This window comes from Halichoerus grypus, chromosome 4, assembly GCF_964656455.1.
Source record: "Halichoerus grypus chromosome 4, mHalGry1.hap1.1, whole genome shotgun sequence".
Classification (NCBI taxonomy): Eukaryota; Metazoa; Chordata; class Mammalia; order Carnivora; family Phocidae; genus Halichoerus; species Halichoerus grypus.
In genome coordinates this window covers 86,005,789-86,029,265 of record NC_135715.1, presented here as the reverse complement: position 1 = coordinate 86,029,265, position 23,477 = coordinate 86,005,789, and the positions used below count along the sequence as shown (strand labels likewise).

General features: G+C 60.5%; 2 protein-coding genes across 10 annotated transcripts in view; one reads left to right on the top strand and one right to left on the bottom strand.

Annotated features, from left to right (window-relative positions):
- Positions 1-14,903, top strand: part of MYO7B (myosin VIIB) — a 68,310-nt gene extending 53,407 nt beyond the window's left edge. Inside the window, exons 30-47 of the mRNA XM_078070021.1 lie at positions 1,117-1,284; positions 4,060-4,177; positions 4,267-4,393; positions 5,418-5,584; positions 6,463-6,644; positions 7,912-8,042; positions 8,310-8,467; positions 8,668-8,821; positions 9,310-9,465; positions 10,340-10,445; positions 11,536-11,649; positions 11,953-12,040; positions 12,579-12,685; positions 13,147-13,332; positions 13,640-13,756; positions 13,937-14,020; positions 14,223-14,342; positions 14,768-14,903. Of these exons, the coding sequence (XP_077926147.1) occupies positions 1,117-1,284; positions 4,060-4,177; positions 4,267-4,393; positions 5,418-5,584; positions 6,463-6,644; positions 7,912-8,042; positions 8,310-8,467; positions 8,668-8,821; positions 9,310-9,465; positions 10,340-10,445; positions 11,536-11,649; positions 11,953-12,040; positions 12,579-12,685; positions 13,147-13,332; positions 13,640-13,756; positions 13,937-14,020; positions 14,223-14,342; positions 14,768-14,869 (2,385 nt within the window). The 3' untranslated portion in view covers positions 14,870-14,903. The remainder of the gene's footprint in view (positions 1-1,116; positions 1,285-4,059; positions 4,178-4,266; positions 4,394-5,417; positions 5,585-6,462; positions 6,645-7,911; positions 8,043-8,309; positions 8,468-8,667; positions 8,822-9,309; positions 9,466-10,339; positions 10,446-11,535; positions 11,650-11,952; positions 12,041-12,578; positions 12,686-13,146; positions 13,333-13,639; positions 13,757-13,936; positions 14,021-14,222; positions 14,343-14,767) is intronic.
- The window catches only part of LIMS2 (LIM zinc finger domain containing 2), a 70,810-nt gene continuing 58,539 nt past the window's right edge, over positions 11,207-23,477 (bottom strand). For 8 of the 9 annotated variants that reach the window (XM_036099970.2, XM_036099971.2, XM_078070646.1 and 5 more), the window contains 6 exons: positions 20,247-20,396; positions 19,452-19,602; positions 18,417-18,509; positions 17,760-17,808; positions 17,536-17,611; positions 11,207-16,918 (listed from right to left, as the gene is read on the bottom strand). In XM_036099970.2, the coding sequence (XP_035955863.1) occupies positions 16,771-16,918; positions 17,536-17,611; positions 17,760-17,808; positions 18,417-18,509; positions 19,452-19,602; positions 20,247-20,396 (667 nt within the window). In that variant the 3' untranslated portion in view covers positions 11,207-16,770. Of the gene's footprint in view, positions 16,919-17,535; positions 17,612-17,759; positions 17,809-18,416; positions 18,510-19,451; positions 19,603-20,246; positions 20,397-23,429; positions 23,452-23,477 lie in introns of those variants that run through there. The other variant, XM_036099974.2, reaches the window with a different exon arrangement.

Genomic DNA, 23,477 nt, shown 5'->3' with positions numbered 1-23,477 from the left:
AGGCCAGGAACGTGTTCTCAGAGTGCAGGTCCCCAGGCCCCTCTGCTGGGTGTGCAAGCTGTCCCCTCCCAGCCTTGGCCCACAGGTTTGTTCAGGCTTCTGGGGTCCGATGCACCAGCAGCAGGCGGGGGAGGCCTTCCCTCAGCCCCAGGCCCACCTGGCTTCCCCACGACAGCTGTTCGTGGGGCAATAGGAAGGCGGCCTTAGAGCCCTCGTGCTCAAGTTCCAGTCCCACCTGTGCCACTTCCTGGCAGTGGGACCTCGGAGCGTTATGTCCCCTCTGAGGCTCAGGCCCTCTGGAAAGTGCAGAGAGGAGCCAGAGCTGTAAGGCTGTGAGCATACGGGGAGGGGGTCGTGCACCTGGTCCCCGGAGCTGCACTACCCCTGTGCTTGCAGACCTTCCCGGGCCTGAGGCAGGAGGATACTGCTCTCAGGCTTGGAGCTGGCTGCAGCAAGCCTGGAGGCCTGCCTGAAATGGGGCAGTGGACAGGGAGAGACAGGGGCACAGAGACAGACCCCAGAGAGGCAGGCAGCTAGGTAGCTCTGCAGGCTTTGGTCTCCCAGAGAGCAGAGAGCTGCCCGGCACCCATGGGGCCCTGAAGCAGGGAGCCCTAGCCCCATGCTGGGCCATGCTGGCGCCTCACACAGGATCCTGCCCGAATGGATCCTTGCAGAAGCCACACAGGGCTGGCCACTGGTCACCCGTGACAAGTGGGCACTGGGTAAGACAGGGTAAAGGCCTTGCCCACATTTACCCTACTCAGACAGCAGTGTTGGGGTTCCACCCAGGCCTCAGAGCTCCCTCCCTGACACTCACTGTCTACCTGAGAGTTGGGAGAGTGGCTCGGGCAGAGGACCTGCGGGGCTCGGGCTGAGGCTGCCGGGAAGTTCCAGCCTGCCAGCAGGACAACAGCCTCCTGGGGCCTATTGGGCACACCGTGGTTCCAGTGTGCTGGGGACGGGGCAGGTCCAGTCTAACAGGTGACAGGACAGGTGGCTGCTCACGTTCCTGGCTCTTGCCTGAGGGCTGGTCGTCTCCCCTGTGCTGGGACAAGAGCCAGGACGAGGCAGGGACGTCAGAGCCCCTCCCCCCGTGTCCGTTCCCGGGTTGTGCAGGAGGAAGAGCTGGTGCAGCTGCTGGCCCAGCACTGCTACGTGCAGCTCGGCGCCTCGGCGGGGAGTGAGGCTGTCCAGGAGCTGCTGCCCAGCTGCATCCCCTCCAAGCTGTACAGGACCAGGCCGCCGGAGAGGTGGGCTAGCCTCGTCACTGCCGCCCACGCCAAGGTCAGCCTCCACAGAGACTGGGCACTTGGGCTCTGTGGCCTCCTTTGGGGCGGGGGGGGCGGCCTCAGTGTGTAGGGGGTTGGAGGCCTCCCACTGGGGCACGGGAGACTTTGACTTGCCAGCTAGCCTAGCTCTATCTCTTGAGATTTAAACAATCTCGTTCAGTCCCGCTCCCTATCACAGGCCCACTCTACCGTCCCTCCTCCCTTCCAGTCGGCATCTCGGGCGAGTTGGGGCAGCTCATCCCCGTGCTCACCTCCACCGCAGGGTCTGGCTGGGCATCCACAGCTGCCAACTGCACACCACGCCTGTGCCCTCAGTACTGGCTCTGCACAGCAGGGAGGGCTGCCCGTCCTCTCCCCCTGCTTGGTCAGCCTGCGCCATGTGAACACGGCTCTTCCCGGGGGGCTTGTGCTTCCACCTCCCCACCAACACGCGCCGGTGTCCTCAGGATCACCCACACCAGTGGGGGTTTCCGCTGCTCCCTGAACGTCAGCCCACGAGGGGATGGCAAAGACGCACAGTCCCCCTGCCTCCCTTCCCCCGCCACAGGGGCAGCCCTCCCCAAACCTGCCCCCCATCAGAGCCTCCTTCCTCCCAGGGTGCTGAGCTCAGCAGCGTGGCCTGAGGTTCCAGGCACGGCTCACTGTTCACTGCTGCTGCTACTGCAGGAGAGCTGTGCGTGCGGGGTGGGGAGGGGGGGTCCCCTTGGTTAATACCTGCGCCCACCTCAATTATCCCCGTGGCTCTATGGACCAAGAAAGGGCAGGATGGGGAGCGGGGAAGAAGACAGCACTCTGCCTACTTGTTAGGGACTGACAACCCAGTGGCAGGGAGATGAACCCCAGGTGAGTGGTTCAGACAGCAGGGGCCATCCAAGTTCTGAGGACAGTGAGGACGGCCAACCAACATAGTCTCCATTCTGCCACACGAAAAGGGGGTGCCCCAAGGGGGCCCATGGACAATGGTCCTGTGCACCTATGGTTTGGAAAATACAGCTTTCTATGTCCTGCTCTTAGGGAGTCACAGTGCATTACCACTTATGAAAGGCTCTGACAAGTCCTGCAGTAGAGAAGCCTGATTCTTTTACCCAACATTTCCCAGACATATTGACCACCAAACATTTTTCTATGAGATGCTCATTAGCATCTCTTGGAAGCAGTTCTTGGTGATAGGCATTTGGGGAAGCAAAGCCCACTTGGTCACTTTTGGTGTTTCCCAGCCCGAGTGGATGTATTCACAGGAGAGAGAGACCATGGGTTTTAGGGCTCATAGGAGGGAGGACCAGAGGCACAAGTGAACCCAAATGAACATGAGTAAGAAGTGGCTTTGTAATTTGGGAAGGGAGAGTTGGGGTGAGGGTAAAAGAATTAGGAAATATTACCCAACCACTTTTTTCCAAAGTGAACATAGTTACACAGATTTTTTTTCATTAAACCACTTGAAAACATGTACATTGCCAAATACATCAGAAAATATAGACAAATACAAAGAGAAAAGCAAAATCACCAATAATATCATATCAATGAGATCATCCATCTTAACATTGTGGTATAGATCCTTCCAGACTGTATTAATGTGTACACAACAGAGATATAAATATGATTAGAGAGAAAGAAATAACACACCTTTTAAAAAATAAACGTGGGATCAGATCATACAGCAACTTTCAACCTGCTTCTTCACTTAACCATGTAGCTTGGGGCCATATTTCCATGTCACTAAATACTAATCTTCATGTTGATTTTTTTTCCCTTTTATCCTCTTTCTTTTTTTCCCCTTTTTTTCTTTTTTTCATGCTCATTTTTAATAGCTGCATAGTACTGCAGTAATGAATTATAATTTACTGATTCTTATTGATGTATGGTAAGGTCATTCTCCATTTTTCACTATTAAAACAACAGGGTGAACCACTTTGTAGATACAACTTTTATACACTCCACAGTTATTCACCAGGATAGATTCCTAGAGAGGAGATTTCAGAGTGTATGAACTTTCCACGATTCTTGATACGTGATGCCCATTGCCAGATCACCCCTCAGATATGAGGCATCAATTTATATTGCACAATCCAGGGTATGAATGTTACCTAACCACTTTTTAAACTGGCAACAAAATAACATTTTATTCAATGAATAGTAAGAAGAAAGTTCAGTTGGACACTATACAGCCAGCTAGGGACCCAGAGCAGTGGAGACGGGGAGGGGGGCGGGGAGGTGGAGAAGAAGCCAGGAAAGAGGGAGGGAGGAAAGTCGACTGGGGGCAGGTTGAGATGAAGGTCCCTGAGAGTGGCCCCCAGAGAGGCAGAACTCCGGAGAAGACAGACCGAGGTACCAAGGACACAGAGATGCACACCAAGACAGGCCTCCTGCACGGAGCAAGACGCAAGCCCATAAGGCACACACGTGTTGGTAGGAGCAGGCCCAAGCAGGCATGCAAGGACAAGCCCACCTCATAGCTTTCCATGAGGCAACGAGGCGCAGCCTTATCTACAGCCCTCTGGCACCCTGATGCTAAAGAGGAAGCAAGCCTTCCTCCCCTCTCAAAACCACCCGTGAGTGGTCCTCTGCCAGGGCAGGTAAAATAGGGCTGCCCCAGCCCACCGGAGCCTCCCCACCAGCCCTCGACGGCACTGACCTGTCTTTAGGTAGAAGCTTCACAGAACGATCCAGCAAATGAACACCGTGGGCACTGGGCCACTCGCTCGCTAAGGGGAAGCCGGGGCCGAGGGCGTGGGAGATGAGTGATGGAAGTGACCCACTGTGCCCCCTGCAGGCATGGTACACCCAGAAGCAGGCAAAGCCACTGGCCGTGCAGGAGCGGGTGGTGGACGCCGCCCGCCTGCAGTGGCCACTGCTCTTCTCCCGGCTCTTTGAGGTCACCACACTCTCCGGTAATGGGATCTGATGGCGGTGAGGGGGTACAGGCAGGGCCCCCCGTGGGGCCAGCCTAAGCTTCACACCCCTGTCTCCCCCTGGCCAGGCCCCCGGCTGCCCAAGACTCAGCTGATCTTGGCAGTTAACTGGAAGGGGATATACTTCCTGGACCAGAAGGAGAAGATGCTCCTAGAACTCTCTTTCCCAGAGGTCATGAGTCTGATCACCAACAGGTGGGTGTCCCGAGGGAAGATGCCCCAAATCTCTCTTTACGCTCAACCTTAGTCCTTGGGGGCTCCAGGAGAAACAGGGATAGAGGGAGGCACGTTGTCCCTGGCACCTGGCTGGGGTGCAGGCATGAGGATGGCCACTGGACTTGGGACCCCACCCTCTCCTGCCACTGGGTTGGCACCACCCCGTTAAGTATTGCGTCTGCACTTGAGGCATTGTTCTCTCGGGCTTCTCTTTAAAACCCAAATCTACGTGGAAGGGGCCACAAAAGCTTGCAGCCTTTTGGATGGGCATTCATGAACAGGCTCCTTCCCTTCTCGTGGGCAAGAACTGGTCCCGTGGAAGGTATGGACCATTTGAGAGAGGAAGTAAGGGATGGAGGCTGGGTGTGGGGCAGAGCGGCCTTGCAGGCCAGGCTGGGCCTCAGATACCACCCCCTCCATGGCTCTGCATGCCTCCTGTCTTCTGAGAGTGCCTCCCAGCCCTTTGGGAAGGCCTGCCTATGCCCTGCCGGAGCCCCCCTTCGTTGAATCATACCCCAGTGTGCCATGACCATGATAATCATTACCAGTGTGTGCGGGGCGCACAATGGCCACCACTTCTTGGGCTGACCATGCTAGGCACTTGTCCCCACGGCATGCAGGTGAGTAAACTAAGACCGGAGGTAGCTAACCCAAGCTCACCAAGACAAGTGCCTCATCTCAACTCCAACGTTCTTTGCCGTGTCTCTGTGGTGGCCCTGCACACCAGCCACCTCATGACCCACCAGAGCTGAGCCCACACACTGGGGCTTGGCACCCCACTGCCTTGGGAGCCCAAGGGACCCTGAGCTCTGGCTGTCATTTGCCCACCGCACACAATAGTGCCTGGGACATGGGCCGACCTAAGCTCAGACCTTGGCCCTACCAGTGCCTCTGGTCAAGTCATCTGTAAGTCAGGAGGGTCACCCCCTCTGAGGCTGTCAAGGGGCTGGAATGGGGAGGGGGGGAGAGGCCGTTGGTCATATGGCATCCATTGTCCCCTCAGGGAGGCCCAGGGTGGGCAGAGGCTGGTACTCTCCACGCTGCATCAAGAGGAGTACGAGTTCATGTCCCCCAGCAGTGTGGCCATCGCCGAGCTGGTAGCCATGTTTCTGGAGGGCTTGAAGGAGAGGTCCGTGTTCGCCATGGCCCTGCAGGACAGGAAGGCCACAGGTGCCCAGCCAGGCGGGGAGGGGTGGATCGTGTGGTCAGTGGGAGGGTGGCTGGCTCATCCCCATGTCTCAGTGGCCCATGTGGCAGGACTCCAGGAGGGACCTGAGCAGAGAGAGGGAAAGAGGGCCACCAAGCACGGTGGGGGGCAGCTTTGGGCAAAGCCCTCCCTTCTACAAAATGAGGGGCTAAAGGAGGTGGTCTCAAAGCCCCCAAGGCGAAGCTAGCTGAGGAAGCTCAGGGAAAGGCCCACTCCCTCCCCCTGAGCTTTGGGTACCATCCCCACAGCCACCCTGTTTCCCATTCACAGACAAGGCACCAGAAGCTCGGGGAAGGGAAGCAGTTTGTCCAGGGTCACACAGCTCAGGGTGGGGACTGAGCCCTAGCGGTGTAGTTGTTGGCCACACTCCAGCAAGAGCTGAGCACTCCTGGGAATTCGGTGGTGCGGTTACTACAGGGGCCTCAGGAGGGGGCGGGGAGGCTCCCTGGGACGGAGAGGAAGGGCTGTGCGTGCCAGGAAGAAACATCATCCCTGGTGCCCATTCCGCCCCCAAACCGCCCAAGAAGGAGGGATTATTGTCTCCTCACAGAGGACGAAACAAGCTCAGGAGGCCTCACAGCGCTGAGAGCAGGTCCTCTGAGGCTGGGGCTGCAGCCAGAGCTCCCTGGCCCCTGCCTGAAGGGGGGTTGGGGGGGGCGGCTGTGTGCCTGGCAATCCCGCCACGACTCAGCCTCACGGTGGCTATGGGCCCACCACTCTGTCTTGCTTTCCTCACCCACCAAAGGAGACAAGCCACGAAATACCAGCACAGTCTCTGGTCTCTGCCTAGCCCTTGGTAAGTGGTGGCTTTTCTGCCCCTGTGTGTGACCTGAAATTGCAGATGACACCACCCTCCTGCCCTTCAAGAAGGGGGACCTGCTGATCCTGACAAAGAAGCAGGGGCTGTTGGCCTCTGAGAACTGGACCCTGGGCCAGAATGACAGGACGGGCAAGACGGGACTGGTGCCCACGGCCTGCGTCTATGCCATCCCAACGGTCACCAAGCCCTCGGCCCAGCTGCTGGTAACTCATATGCTCATATGTCCTCAGGCCAGGCACCCGTGGACACAGGAGGAAGGGCCTGCTTGCTAGCTCAGGGGCTCGTGCCCCACCTTGCAGAGGGCCAGGAGGTCTGCTCTGCGGGCCCTGTCATCCCTCTAGGGCAACCACGAAGTGGGCACAGTGTCTGTGCACGGCGCTTGGCACCTCGTGGATGTCCCCGCTCCAGTGTGTCCTGGGAGCAAACCCATCCTTTCCCACTGTCAGCCTCTTTTTTTTCTTTTTTTAAAGATTTTATTTATTTATTTGACAGAGAGAGAGAGAGAGAGCGAGAGCAAGAACACAAGCAGGGGGAGTGGGAGAGGGAGAAGCAGGCTTCCCGCTGAGCAGGGAGCCCGATGCCAGGCTCGATCCCAGGACCCTGGGATCATGACCTGAGCCGAAGGCAGAGGCCCAACGACTGAGCGACCCAGGCGCCCCTGTCAGCCTCATTTAAACCTGACCCAAGGGGGTGCCTGGGTGGCTCAGTGGGTTAAGCATCTGCTTTCGGCTCGGGTCATGATCCTAGAGTTCTGGGATCGAGCCCCGCATCGAGCCCTGCATTGGGCTCCCAGCTTGGCGGGGAGCCTGCTTCTCCCTCTTCCCCTGCTCGTGCTCTCTTGCTCGCTATCTCTCTCTGTCTTTCAAGTAAATAAATAAAATCTTTAAAAAGTAAAAAATAAGAAATAAACCTGACCCAAGGGGGCCCAGGTCTCCGCCCACCCCAGCCCCCCAAAACTGGCCCCACGGGACAGAAGGCATTCCAGTGCTCGCATATTGAGCGCCAACTGTGTGCCCCGTGCACTACAGCGCTGGGCACAATAGCGACTCTCCCGTCTAGGAGCATGTGGGCAAACTGCCAATTGATGGCTAGTATTCAAAGTGCCACCAAACAGAAGCACTGGTGGTTCTAGGAGCCAATGATAGGGTAGGGGCGCATGCTGTCCGGAAGGCATCCCTGAGGAAGTGACATTGTGCTGGGGCCTGAGGGAGGTAGGGAACCAGGCAGGCAGGGTCCGTGAGAGGTGCCCTGGGGCAGGGGAGCCTGGTGGGTCAGAGACGCCCTCCTAAGGGAAAGGAACAGGCTTGGACATGTTGAGTCGCGGGTCGTGGGTCACACAGAAGGTGACATGGGAGGGCCTGTGCAGCCCTGTGGTCAGTCCCTCCCATGGCACTGGAGCAACCAGGCTAGGAAGGAGCCCATGGGAAGAGCCTTGTGGGCAGTGGAACCCCCGGGCCTGTGCCCCCACAGAGCTTGCTGGCCATGTCACCGGAGAAGCGGAAGCTGGCAGTCCAGGACGGGCATCCCCCAGAGCCACTGCCCGAGGAGCAGCCCAAGGACAAGCCACACACCCTGGAGGAATTCTCCTACGAGTTTTTTAGGTGCCCACTCAGGCCCCCACCGGGCCCTGCCAGCCCCCCTGTGCTCCCTGTAACCTCAGGTTATAGGCAGGTGCTGTGTCCACCAGGCCTCCCCGGGGGGAAAGGAGACCCTTTGACTCTCCCGCGGCCACCCTGGGAGGGCAGGGGGAGTGAGCCTGGGTCTCTGCCCCAACAGTGCACACACGGTAGGCGGGTGGGGAATGGAAGGAGAAGCATGGGCAGAGAAGGCTTGAGAAGGGCCCTCACAGCAGCCTCCATCCCTGACAGGGCCCCAGAGAAGGAGACAGTCAGCAGGGCCATGTTCCCCCTGACCCGGACGCGGGGCCACCTGTGGGCCCACTCATCCGAGCCCCTGCGGCAGCCTCTGCTCAGACGTGTCCACGCCAACGCCGAGCTCCGGGACCTCGCCTGTCAGATCTTCATCGATATCCTTCCCCAGCCGGCCTGCCCCCTGCCCCAGCTCTGTGCCGGCCCCACGGCCGCCCTGTGAAGGACACAGGCCCCACGGAGCACAGGGCAGAGGCAATATGCAACTTACGGGGCCGGTCACGAGTCAGCGTGGGGTCAGGGCCAGGCTCGGAGGTAACAGGCGGCCATGCCGGCACGTTCTCCTTGACGGCCACACCCATCCTCAGGTACATGGGTGACTACCCTTCGCGACAGGCCTGGACCTCCGTGGAGCTCACCGACCAGATCTTCTCGTCGGCCCTCCAGGACTCAGCCCTGCAGGATGAGGTCTACTGCCAGATCCTGAAGCAGCTGACACACAACACCAAGAGGTCTGCGAGGGACAGGATGGGGCCAGAGGGCACCAGGCTCCATGCCCAGGCCCCCGCAGTCTTCACCCTAGCCTCCAGAGGCTGTCCCCAGTGTTCAGCTCATGGGGGCTGCCCAGCCTGCCCAGGCGCTGACAGTCCCAGTGGGAAGGCGGGGACCCTCATCTGTCCTGCTGACCTCTTGGGGGTGGTCAGAGCAGGGAGGGAAGCGGACCTGCCTTGGTCCCTCCCTTCTCCCACCCTTTCTCCTCTGTGCCCCGGGCATGCTATGGGCTCTCTAAACCTCAGTGCCCCCCTCCATAAAATGGGCACAATGGTATCCCCACCCCATTTTATGCGTGTGAAAGCCTTTTGAGGCATCAGGTCACTGGGCAGCAGGCTTCCCCGTCCATGGCCTCAGGAAAGCCTCACATGCCGTGTCCCCGAGGTGGCTGGCAGGCCCGGGCCTTTAGGGGGGCCCTTTCTGGGCTGACCGGCGCCGCCACGTCCAGGTACAGCGAGGAGCGTGGCTGGCAGCTGCTGTGGCTCTGCACCGGCCTCTTCCCGCCTGGCAAGGCCCTGCTGCCCCACGCTCAGAAGTTCGTGGACACGCGGAAGAAGACGCTGCTGGCCCCCGACTGCAGCCGCCGCATCCAGAGGATCCTGAGGTGAGCCTGCCAGTTCCCACTCGCTCAGGAGCCTCCGCCTGTGGATGCGGGCGGGCCCATCCAGAGCTCGTGCCCAGAGGGACACTTGTCAGGGGAGCCAGATTCTGTGTCCTCTCCAGGAGCTGGTGTCCATTTAAGGCCCCCAGCAAACTGGGCAGAAGCTGGAGAGTGAGGCTCCAAAGGTCTCAGAGAGGCCCGGACGGTCCGTGGGGGTTGCCGGCAGGCTCAGTCTTAGCCATGAGCTCTCGCTACCCTCAACGGCTGCCTGGCCCGGGGCACAGAGGGAACTGCCTGGAGGCCAGAGTATGACCTCGATGCCCCAAGCCACCCATCGCCCACCTAGTCCAGGCAAGAGTGGCCAAGACCGGAGGCCAGCCCTCCCACTGTGGAGCAGTTCTCCCTTGGCTCTGTCTTGATTCTCATCCACACCACCTGCCCTGTCTGGCTCGGCTTCCTATGGCTGTGGGAGAGGGTGGGTTGGCCATGGTCATGGAGGGCGAGGTGGGTGCCCTCAGGGAGGCCCTGCAGGGGTCCTTGACTCCTGCCTGTTGCCCCTGCTGTGTGAGAACGAGAACCCAACTGTCCCTGGGCCCAGGAGGCTCTGGTCAGCCCAGGTCCCCTTCCCGTGTGTGTCCCAGGCATTTCCAGCCTCCTCAGAGCTGCGGGGCACCTGGGAAGTGAGTCCAGGCTGGCCTCTGGGCCTGGTGCTGAGCACCCCGGGCAGGGGCAGCGCCCGAGTCCTACGTCCTCCACTGGGGTTGCAGAGTTATTTATTCTTTGTGTCTGGCACAGAGTTTCGCTTGTAGGTGGTGGCTGGGGCCTGGGCTGGGCTGGGGGTAAGCAGGGTGGCCTGCTCAGCCTTGTCCTGCTCTAGGACGGGGCCCCGGAAGCAGCCCCCACACCCGGTGGAGGTGGAGGCCATGGAGCAGAACATCTCCCGCATCTGCCACAAGATCTACTTCCCCAACGACACCAGCGAGGTGAGCCCCTGCCCTCCCCGCCTGAGGGACTGGCTTCCCAGGTTCCTGGGCTGCAGCCCCCAGCAAAGCCCCTCCGCACCAGTTACCCATGGAGGGCCAAAAGGAGCAGACTGACGCTGTTTTCAGAGTTAGAGTGGGCCTCTCAGCTTCACCGGCTCCTACCCGGCCCATCAGACGTTAACTGAGTTGCCCTGCGCCCTCAGGTGCTCAAGGCCAGCACAGGGAGGGTCTACCCTGCAGGGGGTGCTGCTAGTGTGGCGGGAGGTCCCACAGGTCTAGGGGGCACTCCTGGCCAAGGTGCAGGAGAGAGGAGGCCACAGGGTGGGCAGCGAAGCCGAGTGCCGGGGCATGGAGCCGCCATGGGCTTCTGACCCTGCCCTGGGCGTGGGGGGAAGAGGTGCTGCCCTTAGGCGTGCCTGTGGACCAAACCCCTGTTGGCTTCTGGGGCGGCGAAGGACAGAGGGGAGACATGAGGCCCCAGCTGTGTGGAGAGGGCCCCAGCCACATGGCAGCAGTGAGGTGCAGAGGGGGGCCGCAGACCATGCTCCTTTGCAGTCGTTCCCAGCAGTCTTTACGGTCTTGGGGACAGTGGGTCCCACAGGGAAAGTTCCCACAGTCTGGCTGCAGGGCTCTCAAAGCAAGTTCAAAAGGCCGAGCCCCCTGGGCCCCAAGACAGACAACTCTGACCGAACAACATAAGCATCCGGCCAGTTTTCTAGAAGGGAAGGCTTCTTCTCAGGCTATGGCACATCTAGCCAACATTTTTTTTTTTTTTAAGATTTATTTATTTATTTTAGAGAGAAAGAGCTCATGTGCGAGCACACAGGACCGGGGGGAAGGGCAGAGAAACGGGGGGAGAGAGAGAGAGAGAGAGAGAGAGAATCCCAAGCAGACTCCCTGCTGAGCATGGAGTCAGGTGGAGCTCTGTCTCAGGACCCTGAGATCATGGCCTGAGTTAAAATCACAAGCTGGACGCTCAACGGACTGAGCCACCCAGGCACCCCTCCCGCCAGTCTTAAGGAGAAACAGCACCAGGCTGTGAGGCTGTGAGCCTCGTCCTGAGACGTTCACCCACTGCCTCTCCGCCCAGATGCTGGAGGTGGGCACCTACAGCCGGGTGCGGGACGTATGCCAGAGCGTCGTCACCAGGCTGCAGCTGGCCTCCTGGGAAGGCTGCAGCCTCTTCATCAAGATCGCTGACAAGGTGCAGTCGGCTGGGCGGGCCAGGGGTGGCGGGAAAGGCTGGCGTGTGTCTGGTGTATGTGGCAGTCTCCCCCGTGTACTGGGCCAGGCCCCTCACTGCACACGGGCTGTCAGGATGAAGGGAGGTGAGCTTATGGGGCAGCGCGATGTGGGGGCAAGTGAGAGCCAACTCTGAGCAGCGCCCAGCCTCCCAGGCCATAGGTGGCCTGGCCGGACCCAGGCCCTCGGCGCCCCCAGGAGGGCTCTCCCCTGGCAGCCCTTCTACCTGCACACGTCCCTCTGCCTTCCTCCCCACCCACCCCAGGTCATCAGCCAGAAGGAGGGAGACTTCTTCTTTGACTCCTTGCGGCAAGTGTCTGATTGGGTGAAGAAAAACAAACCCCAGAAAGAAGGTAAGGGGAGCAGGGTGGGGGCAAGGAAGGAGGGATGTGGCTGGGATGGAGGGGGCGGTGGGGGGAAGGGACAGTCTGCCTTCCTGGGCCAGGGTCAGAAGGTTCCCCTGGCACCTCTTACATGGCCCCCGCCCATTCATTCATTCATGCCCCCTTATATCCCCTGGGTCATGGGTGTGGCTAGACCTGGGGCCAGGGCACGGGGCCAGGCCCAGCACAGATGGCTGGGCTGCAGGCGATGAAGGCTATGTGGGGGCCTGACCCCCTGGAGGGGGTGGTCTCTACACTACTCCTGAAGGATGAGGATGAGTCGGGGGTCAGGGAGGAAGAGGGGATGAGGCTTTCCAGCAGGAGAGGCCGCAAGAGGAAACAGCAGTGATGGGGGGGGAGGGGGTTGCAGCAAGGCGCGGGTGCTGCAGGCCCTGTGTTCCGACGGGGGTTGCAGAACGCCCTGGCCACAAGAGGGGGAGGGGAGCACAGGTCCAAGCATCTGCTGGGCCAGAGGACAGCCTTGGTGCTCACTGCCCCCCCTGTCCAGGGGCCCCCGTGGTGCTCCCCTACCAGGTGTACTTCATGCGGAAACTGTGGCTCAACGTGACCCCGGGGAAGGACGTAAATGCAGACACCATACTTCACTACCACCAGGTACCCGGGCAGGCTCCCTCCTGGGGGGTATTTGGGTCTGCCTTCACTCCATCCCACACCTGCCCCGAGAGGTGGTAGAGGATGCAGCAGGTCAGCAGCTGCCTTGCTCCGGGGCAACCCCCCCCTACCTCCAGGGGCTTCTGGAGGCCCTTGAGGCCCCATGTGGTGTGCGGGCTGAGCCCCTGAGGGTTCCGAAGCCAGGAGCAGAGGGACAGCCTTTGGGGACAGTGACTGTACCAGGGGCTGCAGTGTGATTGCTGGGAAGGGGCGGGGGGAGCGGAGGGTCCTGACTGCACAGGGGAGGGGCGGCCACCACTCCACGGTGAGACGTCCGGGAGCCCTGCCCTGCCCTGCCAGAAACCCTCCCCTCTGCCCCCTGGCTGGGGGTGAGCTAACACCTCTGCCACTTGAGCACGAAGGGTCGGGGGCCGCTGCCTGAAGCCACCGTGTCCATCACTCAGGAGCTGCCCAAGTACCTCCGTGGGTTCCACAAGTGTGCACGGGAGGATGCTGTCCACCTGGCAGGCCTCATCTACAAGGCCCAGTTTGACAATGACCGGTCCCAGCTAGCTAGTATCCCCAAGATCCTGCGGGAACTTGTGCCTGAGAACCTCACACGTCTAATGTCCTCGGAGGAATGGAGAAAGGTCCTTGATGCGGCTGGGGAGGGGGCCCTGGGGTACATGGGGGCTGGGCCCCACCTGGGTAAGATGAGCACATTCTGGGCATGGAGGGTATGCTGGGTCTGCGAGTGTCAGCCCTTCCCCATGCTGTCCACAGCACCTCAGAGATGGGTTCTCTGTGTGCAGATGACACACATGGCTCTCAGTGGCCTCCAGACTGGCCACAGGCACACAGGTGCTACTTTGGACTGGGGCCTCAGGGACCCTGTGTGGAGGGCCTGCTCAGGCCCTGGCCCCCACTCAGGCCCTCACTGGCCCTTACCTCCCCCAGAACATCCTTCTGGCCTATGACAAGCACAAGGACAAGACAGTACAGGAGGCCAAAGTGGCCTTCCTCAAGTGGATCTGCCGGTGGCCCACGTTTGGGTCTGCCTTCTTCGAGGTGAAGGTAGGCTTCACCCGGCTCTGGCCCCAGCGGCCCCAGCTCCTCTTTCAACTCACATCTAGGGTGGGCCTGGCCACCTGGTTTGGAAGGAGCATGTGTGCATGCGTGTGCATGTGTGTGCCTCAGGGAGGTGGCCCCCTGGGCTCCTTGGCTGGGCTATGACCACGGTGCCCCCCTCCCCAGCAAACCTCGGAGCCCTCCTACCCGGACATCATCCTCATCGCCATCAACCGGCACGGGGTTCTGCTTATCCACCCCAAGACCAAGGTAGCAGCAGGGCCCGGGCAGGGCTGGGGAAGCTGCCAGGGTCCCATACCCCCGCAGAGGTCGTACACCCCTGCCCTTCTGTCCCCCGCTCACACGGCCCCGTGGGCTCTGGAGGACCCCTGAGCAGCAGCTCAAACTCAGGGCCCCTAGGCCCCCTGGGCTTCAGCTGGGTCCTACCCGCCCTGCCCACTCTGCCCCCCAGGAACTGCTCACCACCTACCCCTTCACCAAGATCTCCAGCTGGAGCAGTGGCAGCACCTACTTCCACATGGCGCTGGGGAGCCTGGCCCGGGGCAGCCGCTTGCTGTGTGAGACCTCTCTGGTGAGCCCCAGCCCTGGGGGCCTCCTGGGCATCCCAGGTCCCTTCCCCCAACCCAGACACACAGCACACAGAGGCACCAGGGACTACGTTTCCCTAACCCTGACCCCAGACTGCCACCAGGGAAGTGGCTCATGATGAGGGCCAGGCTTCCTGTGCCCAGGCTGGACTAGGCCAGGCCGGGCCAGCAGAGTCTGGGAAGGAGGAGCAGCAAGAAAAAGGCTGGGAGTGTCATCCAGGGACTGTGGTGGCAAGGTCTGGTGCGGGCCCCCTGTGGTCCTGGGCCACTCTGAGGAGGGAAGAGGACTGTTCTCAGTAGCAGGAGCCCTGCTCACCTCTTCACCTCCCTGTCCAATGTGTCCTTGAGGCAGAAGCAGGGCACCGCCGCTGCCCCTCACAGCCTCCGACCCCACCCTTCCCCTGTCCAGGGCTACAAGATGGATGACCTGCTGACCTCGTACGTGCAGCAGCTCCTGAGCACCATGAACAAGCAGCGGGGCTCCCAGGCCCCAGCCCAGGCCGATCCTTAGCACCGGGAGCTGGCCTGCCCACTCACTCACCCTTTCCAATCGGGAGTCCTGGTGGCACTTCCCTAAGGCCCTCTTCCTGGCCCAGAGCCTGCCCTCTGCAGGCAGCCTTTCATACTGCCCTCTCTCCAGAACACACCCACATCCCTCAGCCCACCAGGTAGGCCTCCTCTCCTGAGGGGCTGACCATGGAGGCCAAAGTGGGGAGCCCAGGGCGGGGCCGGGAGTGTCAGGCCTCCAGGTTGATGAGTGGATGGCTGAAAGGACTCCCCCAAGAATGTTCAATAAAAATTCTTGAAGCAGTGTGCAATGTGTTAGAGAAGGCGGGGGGGCGGGGAGGGATGGTCAGGTGGGCAGGAGGCCTAGGAGGCACCGGCCAGCAAAAGGTCTCTTCCAGAAAAAGCAAAAAGCATTGTGACTTCTCTGGGGACGCCTGGATGACAACTCCATTCTCCGTGAATGACTTCATTGGTCTCTCCCTCCTCCCTTCATCTGCTTTCCCCCTCCTTCCCGCCTCTTCCTATGAGGCCCCTTTGCGCACCTTTCTCCTTCCCCCACAAGGCACTGGGACACATAACTGCTCCCAGGAGGGCCTGGTGCAGGTGCCCGCTCTCTGGCTGCTGGCTTCACGCGAAGGCCAGCCTGTGCCCAGGTGGGAGCAGAGCTGGACGCACAGCCTTAGTGGCCTGGGTTCATCGCCACCATGCTGGTGGGCTCCATCCTACCCATCCTACCCACCTGGCCAGCCTTCATGGACTGAAGGTTTCTGGCTGGACTGGTCTCCAAGGCCCGACGGCAGCCTGGCCCTGCCAGCAAGAGCTGGGTCCTAGTCCTGTTCGGTGTCTATGTCTCTAAGCGTTAAACGACCCCGAAGCAGTATGTCCACGGGGGCTGCGGCCTCACCTGCTCACTTCCACGCCAAAACCCACGCCGGCCATGTGGTTGTGTAAGTAAGCCTTCAGTCATCATGCAAGTGCCAGTTCCTGTGCTGGCCCTGGAGGGTCAGAGTGAGTCAGAAGGCTACTACCTTCTGGCCCCTGTCAGCTACACCCAGAGAATCAGCACGTGCCCTCGGGGCGGGGGGGGGGGTAAGCAGCAGGGAGCCCGAGGTGCTGAGGGCACCACAGAGGAGCTTCAGGGAGCCACAGTGGCCCCTGGCCCAGGGTGGAGTGGCCAAGGCCAGATTTCAGGAAGGAGGCCTCCTGAGTGATGGCGGGAGGGGGGGTCCTTGTCCCTCCGAGGATGATTTGTGGGGTGCGGTGGCAGTTTAAGCACAAGGATCCTACTTGGTTAGGTGAGTGTGTGGCCAAGGGTCAAAAGGTGGTTCCCCAGAAGCCCCCCTGCTCATGGCCAGGATCACGGGGCTGGAGCAGCTGCCTGGCTGTGGCCTCCCCAGGGCCATGTGTGCACAGTGGGACCACTATGGGGTGGAGGCTGGCCAAGCTCCCACAGAAGGATGTGAGCTGCTGGGTGCCCCTGCAGGAATGGGACAGGTCTGGATGAGCAGGGCTGGGAGCAGTGGCCCACGATCAGGGCCAGGTGACCCCAGGCCCTGATTCACTCGCGGAGGACCTGGAGCTAAGGCTTGTGGGCACAGGCCGTCACAGGCTCAAGGGCCCTGCGTCTGCCCCATGCCTGCACAGAAGGAGAGGAGCCCACAGCAAGGGAGAGAAGAGAGGCCTGGGGAGGAGGGACTAGGGGCAAAAGAAGGGGTGGTGAGCAAAGAGAGCAGGGGAGCGAGGTGGGGGAGGGAAAGAAGGGGAGGGAAAGAAGGGGAGTGGCAGAGGGAAGGAAGGAGGGGGAGGCCACAGACAGGGAGCAGAGATGAGGAGTGGCGGCAGCGAAGGGCAGGGGGTGCCAGCAGGAAGGGATGGGGTGGAGGCGGAGGGCAGGCAGGAGGCCGCTCAGGCAGAGTTGAGGCCCACGGACTTGGGCTGGGCCTTGCGCGCGGCCAGTTCCGACAGCTTCTTCAGCCGCTTCTTCAGCTCCAGCGGGAACTTCTCATAGCATCTCTTACACACAGGCTTCATGTCGAACTCCACAAACTTGTTCCTGCGGAGGAGGTCCAGCAGTCAGGAGAGCCCCCGGGCCCCACCAACTCAGCCTGCAGAGGCGGAGCAGGGGGCTTCCCCTGGCCTCTGGCCCACAGCAGTCCAGGTGCCAGGGTGAGCTTCTGGCCAGGGGTCACGGGTGACAAGGAATCAGGCCTCCAGGCCTCCTTTCCCTCCCAGAAGCTTCGGTACTCCAGAACTGTCCACGACTCCCTGCTGTCCTCAGAAACCTGGGCTCCACCTCACCTCACAGCTCCAGCCATTCTGCACCTCCTGTGGTTCTGACCCCTTTGCCTTCAAACATGCTGTTCCCTGAGCTGGAATGCCCCTCCCTCCTCAGAGCCCAGTGTCTTCACTGGTGTGGTGGAGGCTCACATCGCTCCCCCTCTCCCCCTGCCCTGGGGGCCCCTCGATCTGCCTCCGAGGGGCTGGGGCTGCCCTTGCTGCCACTGCATCCCCAGGGCCTGACCACAGCAGGGACCCAGGGAAAGCCTGATGAAGAGCCCCTGGGCAGCCTACCCAAATCTGAGCTCCCGTGACAGGCTCCAGGAGGAGGCAGAGGCAGTGCAGGTCCCTCTCCGCCCACCCTGGACACCCCAGGAGGCCGGCACCACTTACTTCAGGGTGAGCTTGCTGTTGCAGGTGGAACAGGAGAAGCAATGCACGCACCAGGCCTTGTTGAGCGCTGACACCACTGTGGGGGTGGGGGCAGGCAGGCTGAGCAGGCCCAGGCTGGCTCAGGACCGGCCGGGCCTGCAGCGGCAGGACCCACATGCCAGAGGGCCAGCCTCAGGCACGCGAGGGTGGGGGGGGTGGGGGGGGCAGGGACAGAGGAGCCTTACCATCACCCTCGATCACATGGCTGCAGTTATAGCAGACGTCCCCAAAGAGCTGCGGACAGAGCAGGTGTCAAACTTGTGGCAGGCTGCCACCTGGCCTCCATCCCACCCCAAACAGCTGCTCTCAAGCACCCTCCTGAGACTCCTGGGCCCCTCCTGCCAGGGTGCGGTCTCAGGCCCGAGGTGAGGGCACCCCTGGCCCGTCAGAATCACCACCCTGGGACAGACAGCAGCTTGAGGCATTGCTCCCAGGAAGGCCCCGTTGCTCCTGCTGGCGTCGGTGAGAGGGACGCGCCACAGCCGTACCCCCTGACTTCTGGACCACAACAACTGGGCAGCTCTGCCAGACTGGCAGGAGGGGGAAGGACGGCAGCATATGCCACCCCCACGAGCCCAGGACCTCACACAGCCCTCTCATTCAGTTCCCACAGCAGGTCTGGGCCAGGGTCTCAAATGGCACTGAGCACACAGCCCAGCCTCCACACCCACCACGGGCTCTGGAGGGGCTGTCCTCGTCCTCTCCTGCCCAGCTGGGTGCCTGCAGCATTCCGACCACTGACGCCATCACCTCCCTGAGGACTCCCCTCGGCCCCACAGCCGCGCTCCAGCCCCGAGCCTCCGCAGGCCCTGCCCGTCCACGCTCTGCCCCCCGGGCCCTACCTGGTTGTAGTGGGTCTCACAGTAGGCCAGGCCCTTCTTCTCGTAGTGCCGGTGCCCCAGGAATGGCTTCTCACACTTGGCGCAGACAAAGTGCTGAGAGGAGAGGGGACAGGCAGGGCAGCTCAGGGCTGGAGCAGCCCCCCCCGCCCCAGGAGACAGGGGATGGGGTGCCTCACCGGCCTCACCGCTGGGCAGTGGGGCTGCCACCTCCACGGACCGCCCATGAGTCAGCAGACCCCAGTCCTTGCCCGGTGCACAGTGACACGCATCCCCATCCCCTCCAGGGCTGCTCCCCACCTCAGCAACCTCGGCCCAAGCTGTCAGGTGCTGGCGAGGTGCCTGGTGCACCGTGCGCCCTCCCCGCTGGGGCTGCTCTGTTATAAGCAGGGTGCCCCCCCCCACCGAAGGCTGCATGTGTCTGCTTCCCGTGAGCATCCCCTGCAGGCCCCGGGTCACTGAGCGGCATCTTCCAGTTCCTATGGTGTGTGGGGGTTCGCCCTCCTCGGGGGGGCCAGGGACCAGGGCCTGCATCAGAACCCAAGACAGAGCCTCTGGGACACAGACCTAGTCAGGGCATCAGGGAACACAAGCCTCCCTGCCAATGAGGGTCTGTAAGACCATTAGAGCCCACAGTGTAGAGGTGAATGTTCCAGGTAACGCAGGCGGACACACCTGAGGAGCTCAGCCGGCAGGTGCGCCCAGCCTCCATGTCTCCGGGAGGCTGTGCACAGCCAGTTCTGCCAACCATAATCCCACGGGGTGTCTCAGGGAGACTGTCCCCAAGGTTTTCTCATGACTTTGGAATCCTCCAGAAGGCCAGGACGGGGAGGAAAGAAGGTGGGCACGGCTGCCTGACCGTGGCCTGTGCCCTCAGGTCTCCTGGCTCCCGTGGAGGCCAGGCACAAGGAGGGGCAGCACCCAGGAGGAAGGTCCCTGCCGGGAGCAAGCCACATGGCCTGGGGTGGGAGCGTGGAGGCGCTGCAGGGCCAGACTCCCAATATAACAGTGAGCAGCCCCCGCCCTGGCCTCGCTCACCTCCACATGCCACTGCTTGCCCAGTGCGTTGACCACACGGCCCTCAATGGGCCGGCGACAGGCCCCACAGATGGGGACGCCCATCTTGTCATGGCAGGGCAAGCAATAGAGCTCACCCTTCAGCTCTCGGGCCTCTGCAGTCAGCTCCTTCCTGGAAGACAGAGAGGAGCCCCAGGTGACATCCCTGCCCCTCTGCAGGGCCTGCGCTGGCGCTGGTGGGTCCCACCAGCCCCTCCAGCCCCAGGGAGCAGCTTCCAGAGAAGCCCCGCTCCAGTCCAACACAGTGCCCAGGGCAGGCGGCTCTTTGATCTCTGGGCTCTTCGGGGACTTCCTGTGCCCCAGACAGGCCCCGGGGCACAAGATTCCTGCACAGGCCTCGCAGAAGGCAGTCTGTGTTGTGCATTGTCAGGCCCTCTGAGAAGCAGATCTGTTCTCTGGCTCCTCCGCACCAGACTGGGTGTCTGGGGCAGGGATGAGGGAATGCTCTGGAGCTTCTTTCCCCTCTCCTCCCTCTCCAACAGCAGCACCAACCCCTCCTCCTTGCCCTGGCCCTCCAAGCCTTTGATTCCTCCCTCCCAGCTTCCAGGGGCCCAGCCCTCCCTCATCCAGCGGGGCCTCATGCAAGGGCTCCCTGAACAGGGGCCTGGAGAGAGGCGTTTCCTGCAGCGATGCCCTCTACGTCCGCCCTGCACCCCCTCTCCGATTGTCCACCCGCCCGTCCCATCACTGCCCCAGGTGGGGGTCCCACCCGGCTCACCACCTGCCCCCGGCACAGGGACCCAGCCGTGCACGTACCCACAGTGGGTGCAACTGAAGTGGTCTGGGTGGTAGGCATCATTCTTAAACATAAGGGGCTGCTCATCAATGACCAGATGGCACCGCTGGCAGACATACTTGCCCAGGCCCTTGGCCTTCTCCCGATTGTGGCAAGGCCGGCACAGGTGCCTGTGGGAAGTGAGGCAGGTGTTAGGGGCCAACTGCCCGCTCCCTCTCTCCCTCCCCAGACAGCATGGTCCACCTCCTGGGAGAAGAGACCCCCTGGACTCCTGCCTGCAGCTTTAACAATGCCCATAAGCCTCCAGAGGCCCAGCGAGTGGTCCAGAAAAGCTAGCTAAATAATCCCGTGGCCAGGAAGGCTGCAGACGTGCCCTCTCAAAAGGGGACTCCTGCACTGGAAAATGACTAGAAAGAAATACACCAGAATGTTGGTGCTTGCCATCTTTGGATGGCAGAGGAAACGTGATAGTTTTCTTCTCCCCACTTTTTCTGAGCCTAGGACATCATATGGAATAGAGTAGACATTTCACTGCCATTTGCTGAAAAATTAATTTTATTTTTCAAATGTCTCTGAACATGGGTGCGTAACTGAATAGTGACTGTTAGCTCGAAAACCCCGCTGTGCCCAGCAGAGCAGCCAAGGAGGCCCAGGTCTGTCTGGCCTGCACACCCCCTTCCTTTGGGGTCTGTCACACAAAGAGAGACCCGTACATCTACAGGCTTTCTGTCTCCAAAGACAAGTACAGCTGTGTCAGACGGAGGCCTCCAAACCCAGGAACTATCATTACAGAGTCTTTTTTGTAAAGACCTCAGAGTAATTTCTGATGCTACTCCCTGCATTGGGCAACAGCTGTGGTCTCTACTGAGAGAGAAATCAACATGGTTTCTGTTTCTGTGCCTCAAAGGTGGCAGGAATTTCGATTCAGGGTCCCCAAGCGAAGATGTACAAAGGCCCCAGTCCATTACTCCCATCCCCCACCTGCCACCCCAGTCTGTAAGCTATCCTGCTGCCTCCGGGCCCTCCCTTCCTGCCTTCCCAGCCGCCCATCCACAGGGAGCCTCTCTACAGGGACCTGATACCCACAGTCAGCCTCTTTTATAGGCTGATCAAGGAATCTAGTTAAGAGATTAACTGTCAGACTCAGGATCCTCATCCATCCAGATGGGCAGATCCTAGATGCCAGGGAGGCCAGCTCACTGCCCATGGCGACGACCACAAGGTCTGCCACCTCACCGGGGTCTGGACTCCCTGCAGCTTAACACTGCTGTCTGCTTGCTTTATTTGTGTCTTCTCTCCCCAGCGGGTGGGAAGGCCCAGGGGCCCAAATGAGTGCCCGGTAACCTTGTTAAGCTGCTGACTGGCTCCAGGCTGTGTCCCACACAGGGTAGCAGCTCAGGCTGAGTCTCTGGTAGGTGAGTGAATGAATGATTGTAGAAGAGAGGAGGGTGAGAGACAGTGGGTACCATCTCCCATGACAATACAGCCAGGACTGGGAGCCCGTCCCCTCACCGGGGCCACCTGACTCCACCTACCCACGGGACACAGACGTGGCCTGTCGCTGCAGTCTTCGTCTCCCTGACTAAGGCTTTGCCCCATCGGTCCCCAGATCCCTGTCCCCACCCGCTCACCTGGACACCCAGACCCCCTGCCACAGCAGGCCCAAGCAGAGCTGCTCCCACAGCCGCCAGATCACTGTGGCTCACCCTGTCCACACCACACCTGCCACCTGCTTGTGTCTCTGTCACAGACACGGCATTTATTCCCTATGACCCCACTCCCAATTTTGGTGACTACTCTTAGCATTACAACAACACTCAAGCCATATGGAATAACTTTCATTTCAAAGCTATAGAACTTAGCACAACTCCTCAGAACTCTGCTGCAATGATCGATGCCTCACAGCTACCATCTGCAATCACACAACAACAGAAGTAGCCAGGCGGACACCCTCATATCAAATCCGTGTGAGCCGGTCCTTCCGGACCTCCACGCGGGGCAGCACAGGGGAGGGGCTGGGCCCTGGTCACTCACCTGCGAACCCCACTGGCTCCCAGCCAACACCAAAGTGAGGAGCCCAGTGCCCCACGAGGAATCCCAGATGGGAAACATCTTTTCTTTTTAAGATTCTATTTATTTATTTGTGGGGGGAGGGGAGCAGACTTCCCACTGAGCAGGGAGCCTGACGCGAGATTCGATCCCAGGACCCTGAGACCATGACCTGAGCCAAAGGCAGACACTTAACTGACTGAGCCCCCCAGGCACATGGGGAAACGTCTTTTCAACAGACCAGATCCCAGCACCAGATCTAAAGGCAATCTGCAGAATTCTTTTCTAGGTAGAATGAAGATGGTACCTAAGAATTCCGGCATCAAGGTGCAACAGAAAACCAGAACGAACCAGGACATTAACACACACAAATCGTAAGTTTTGGAGTGACACGTGCTTGGGTTCAAATCCTGGCTCTGCCACTTCCTGGCAAGTTACTTCACCTCTCTGAGCCTGCTTCCTCATCTGTAGAATGGGCAATACTCCCAACTGCACAGGACTGTGTGAAAAACAGATTTAAGATAGTACACATGGTAGTTACTTTCCAATGATAGCTATGTACATTTTTTTAATGTTTTAACTAAAAACTGCAAAGGTCTTTTGAGATTGGGCGTGGTGATTTGGTTCCCTGTGTTACTGGATATATCATTTGGGGAAAGATGGGGGGAAATGAACTTTGCTTGCTCGGTCTCAGGAGTAGCCACCGTCCACATCCCAACCCCCCCAGCCTCGAGCCACCCCCAGGAAGAGTCTTGGGGACTGCTAGGCAGTGGGCAGCAGTGGCCGTCTTCACAGGCCTCCTGTCCAGGGGAGGAGCCCGCCCAGGTAAGGGCCAGGCCTCGCGGGCTGAGCGGCGTCCCCACAGACACAGACAGCGCCCCATTATGAGGAGGCCTGCAGCTGTGCCCCGCTCAAGAGAAAGGCCACGATTTATTCCGCACGCCCGAACGGAGCCTCATTATACGGGGCAAGACACAAGGACCCTACAGCAAGTGTCCTGAAAGAGTCCCCTCTCATTCGACCAAACAAGGCTCCTCAGCCTCCCAGCCTCCCCATTCACAAGACCCCCTCTACAGTCCCTGAGCAGGCTTGGGAGCCCAGGCCCGTTGCCATGGCGGCCAGCCCCTCCCTGCCCCCCATTGGTAGGAAATTACCCTGTGCTGAAACGTCCTCTTGTCTCTGTCAGTCCCGGCCAGTCCCCC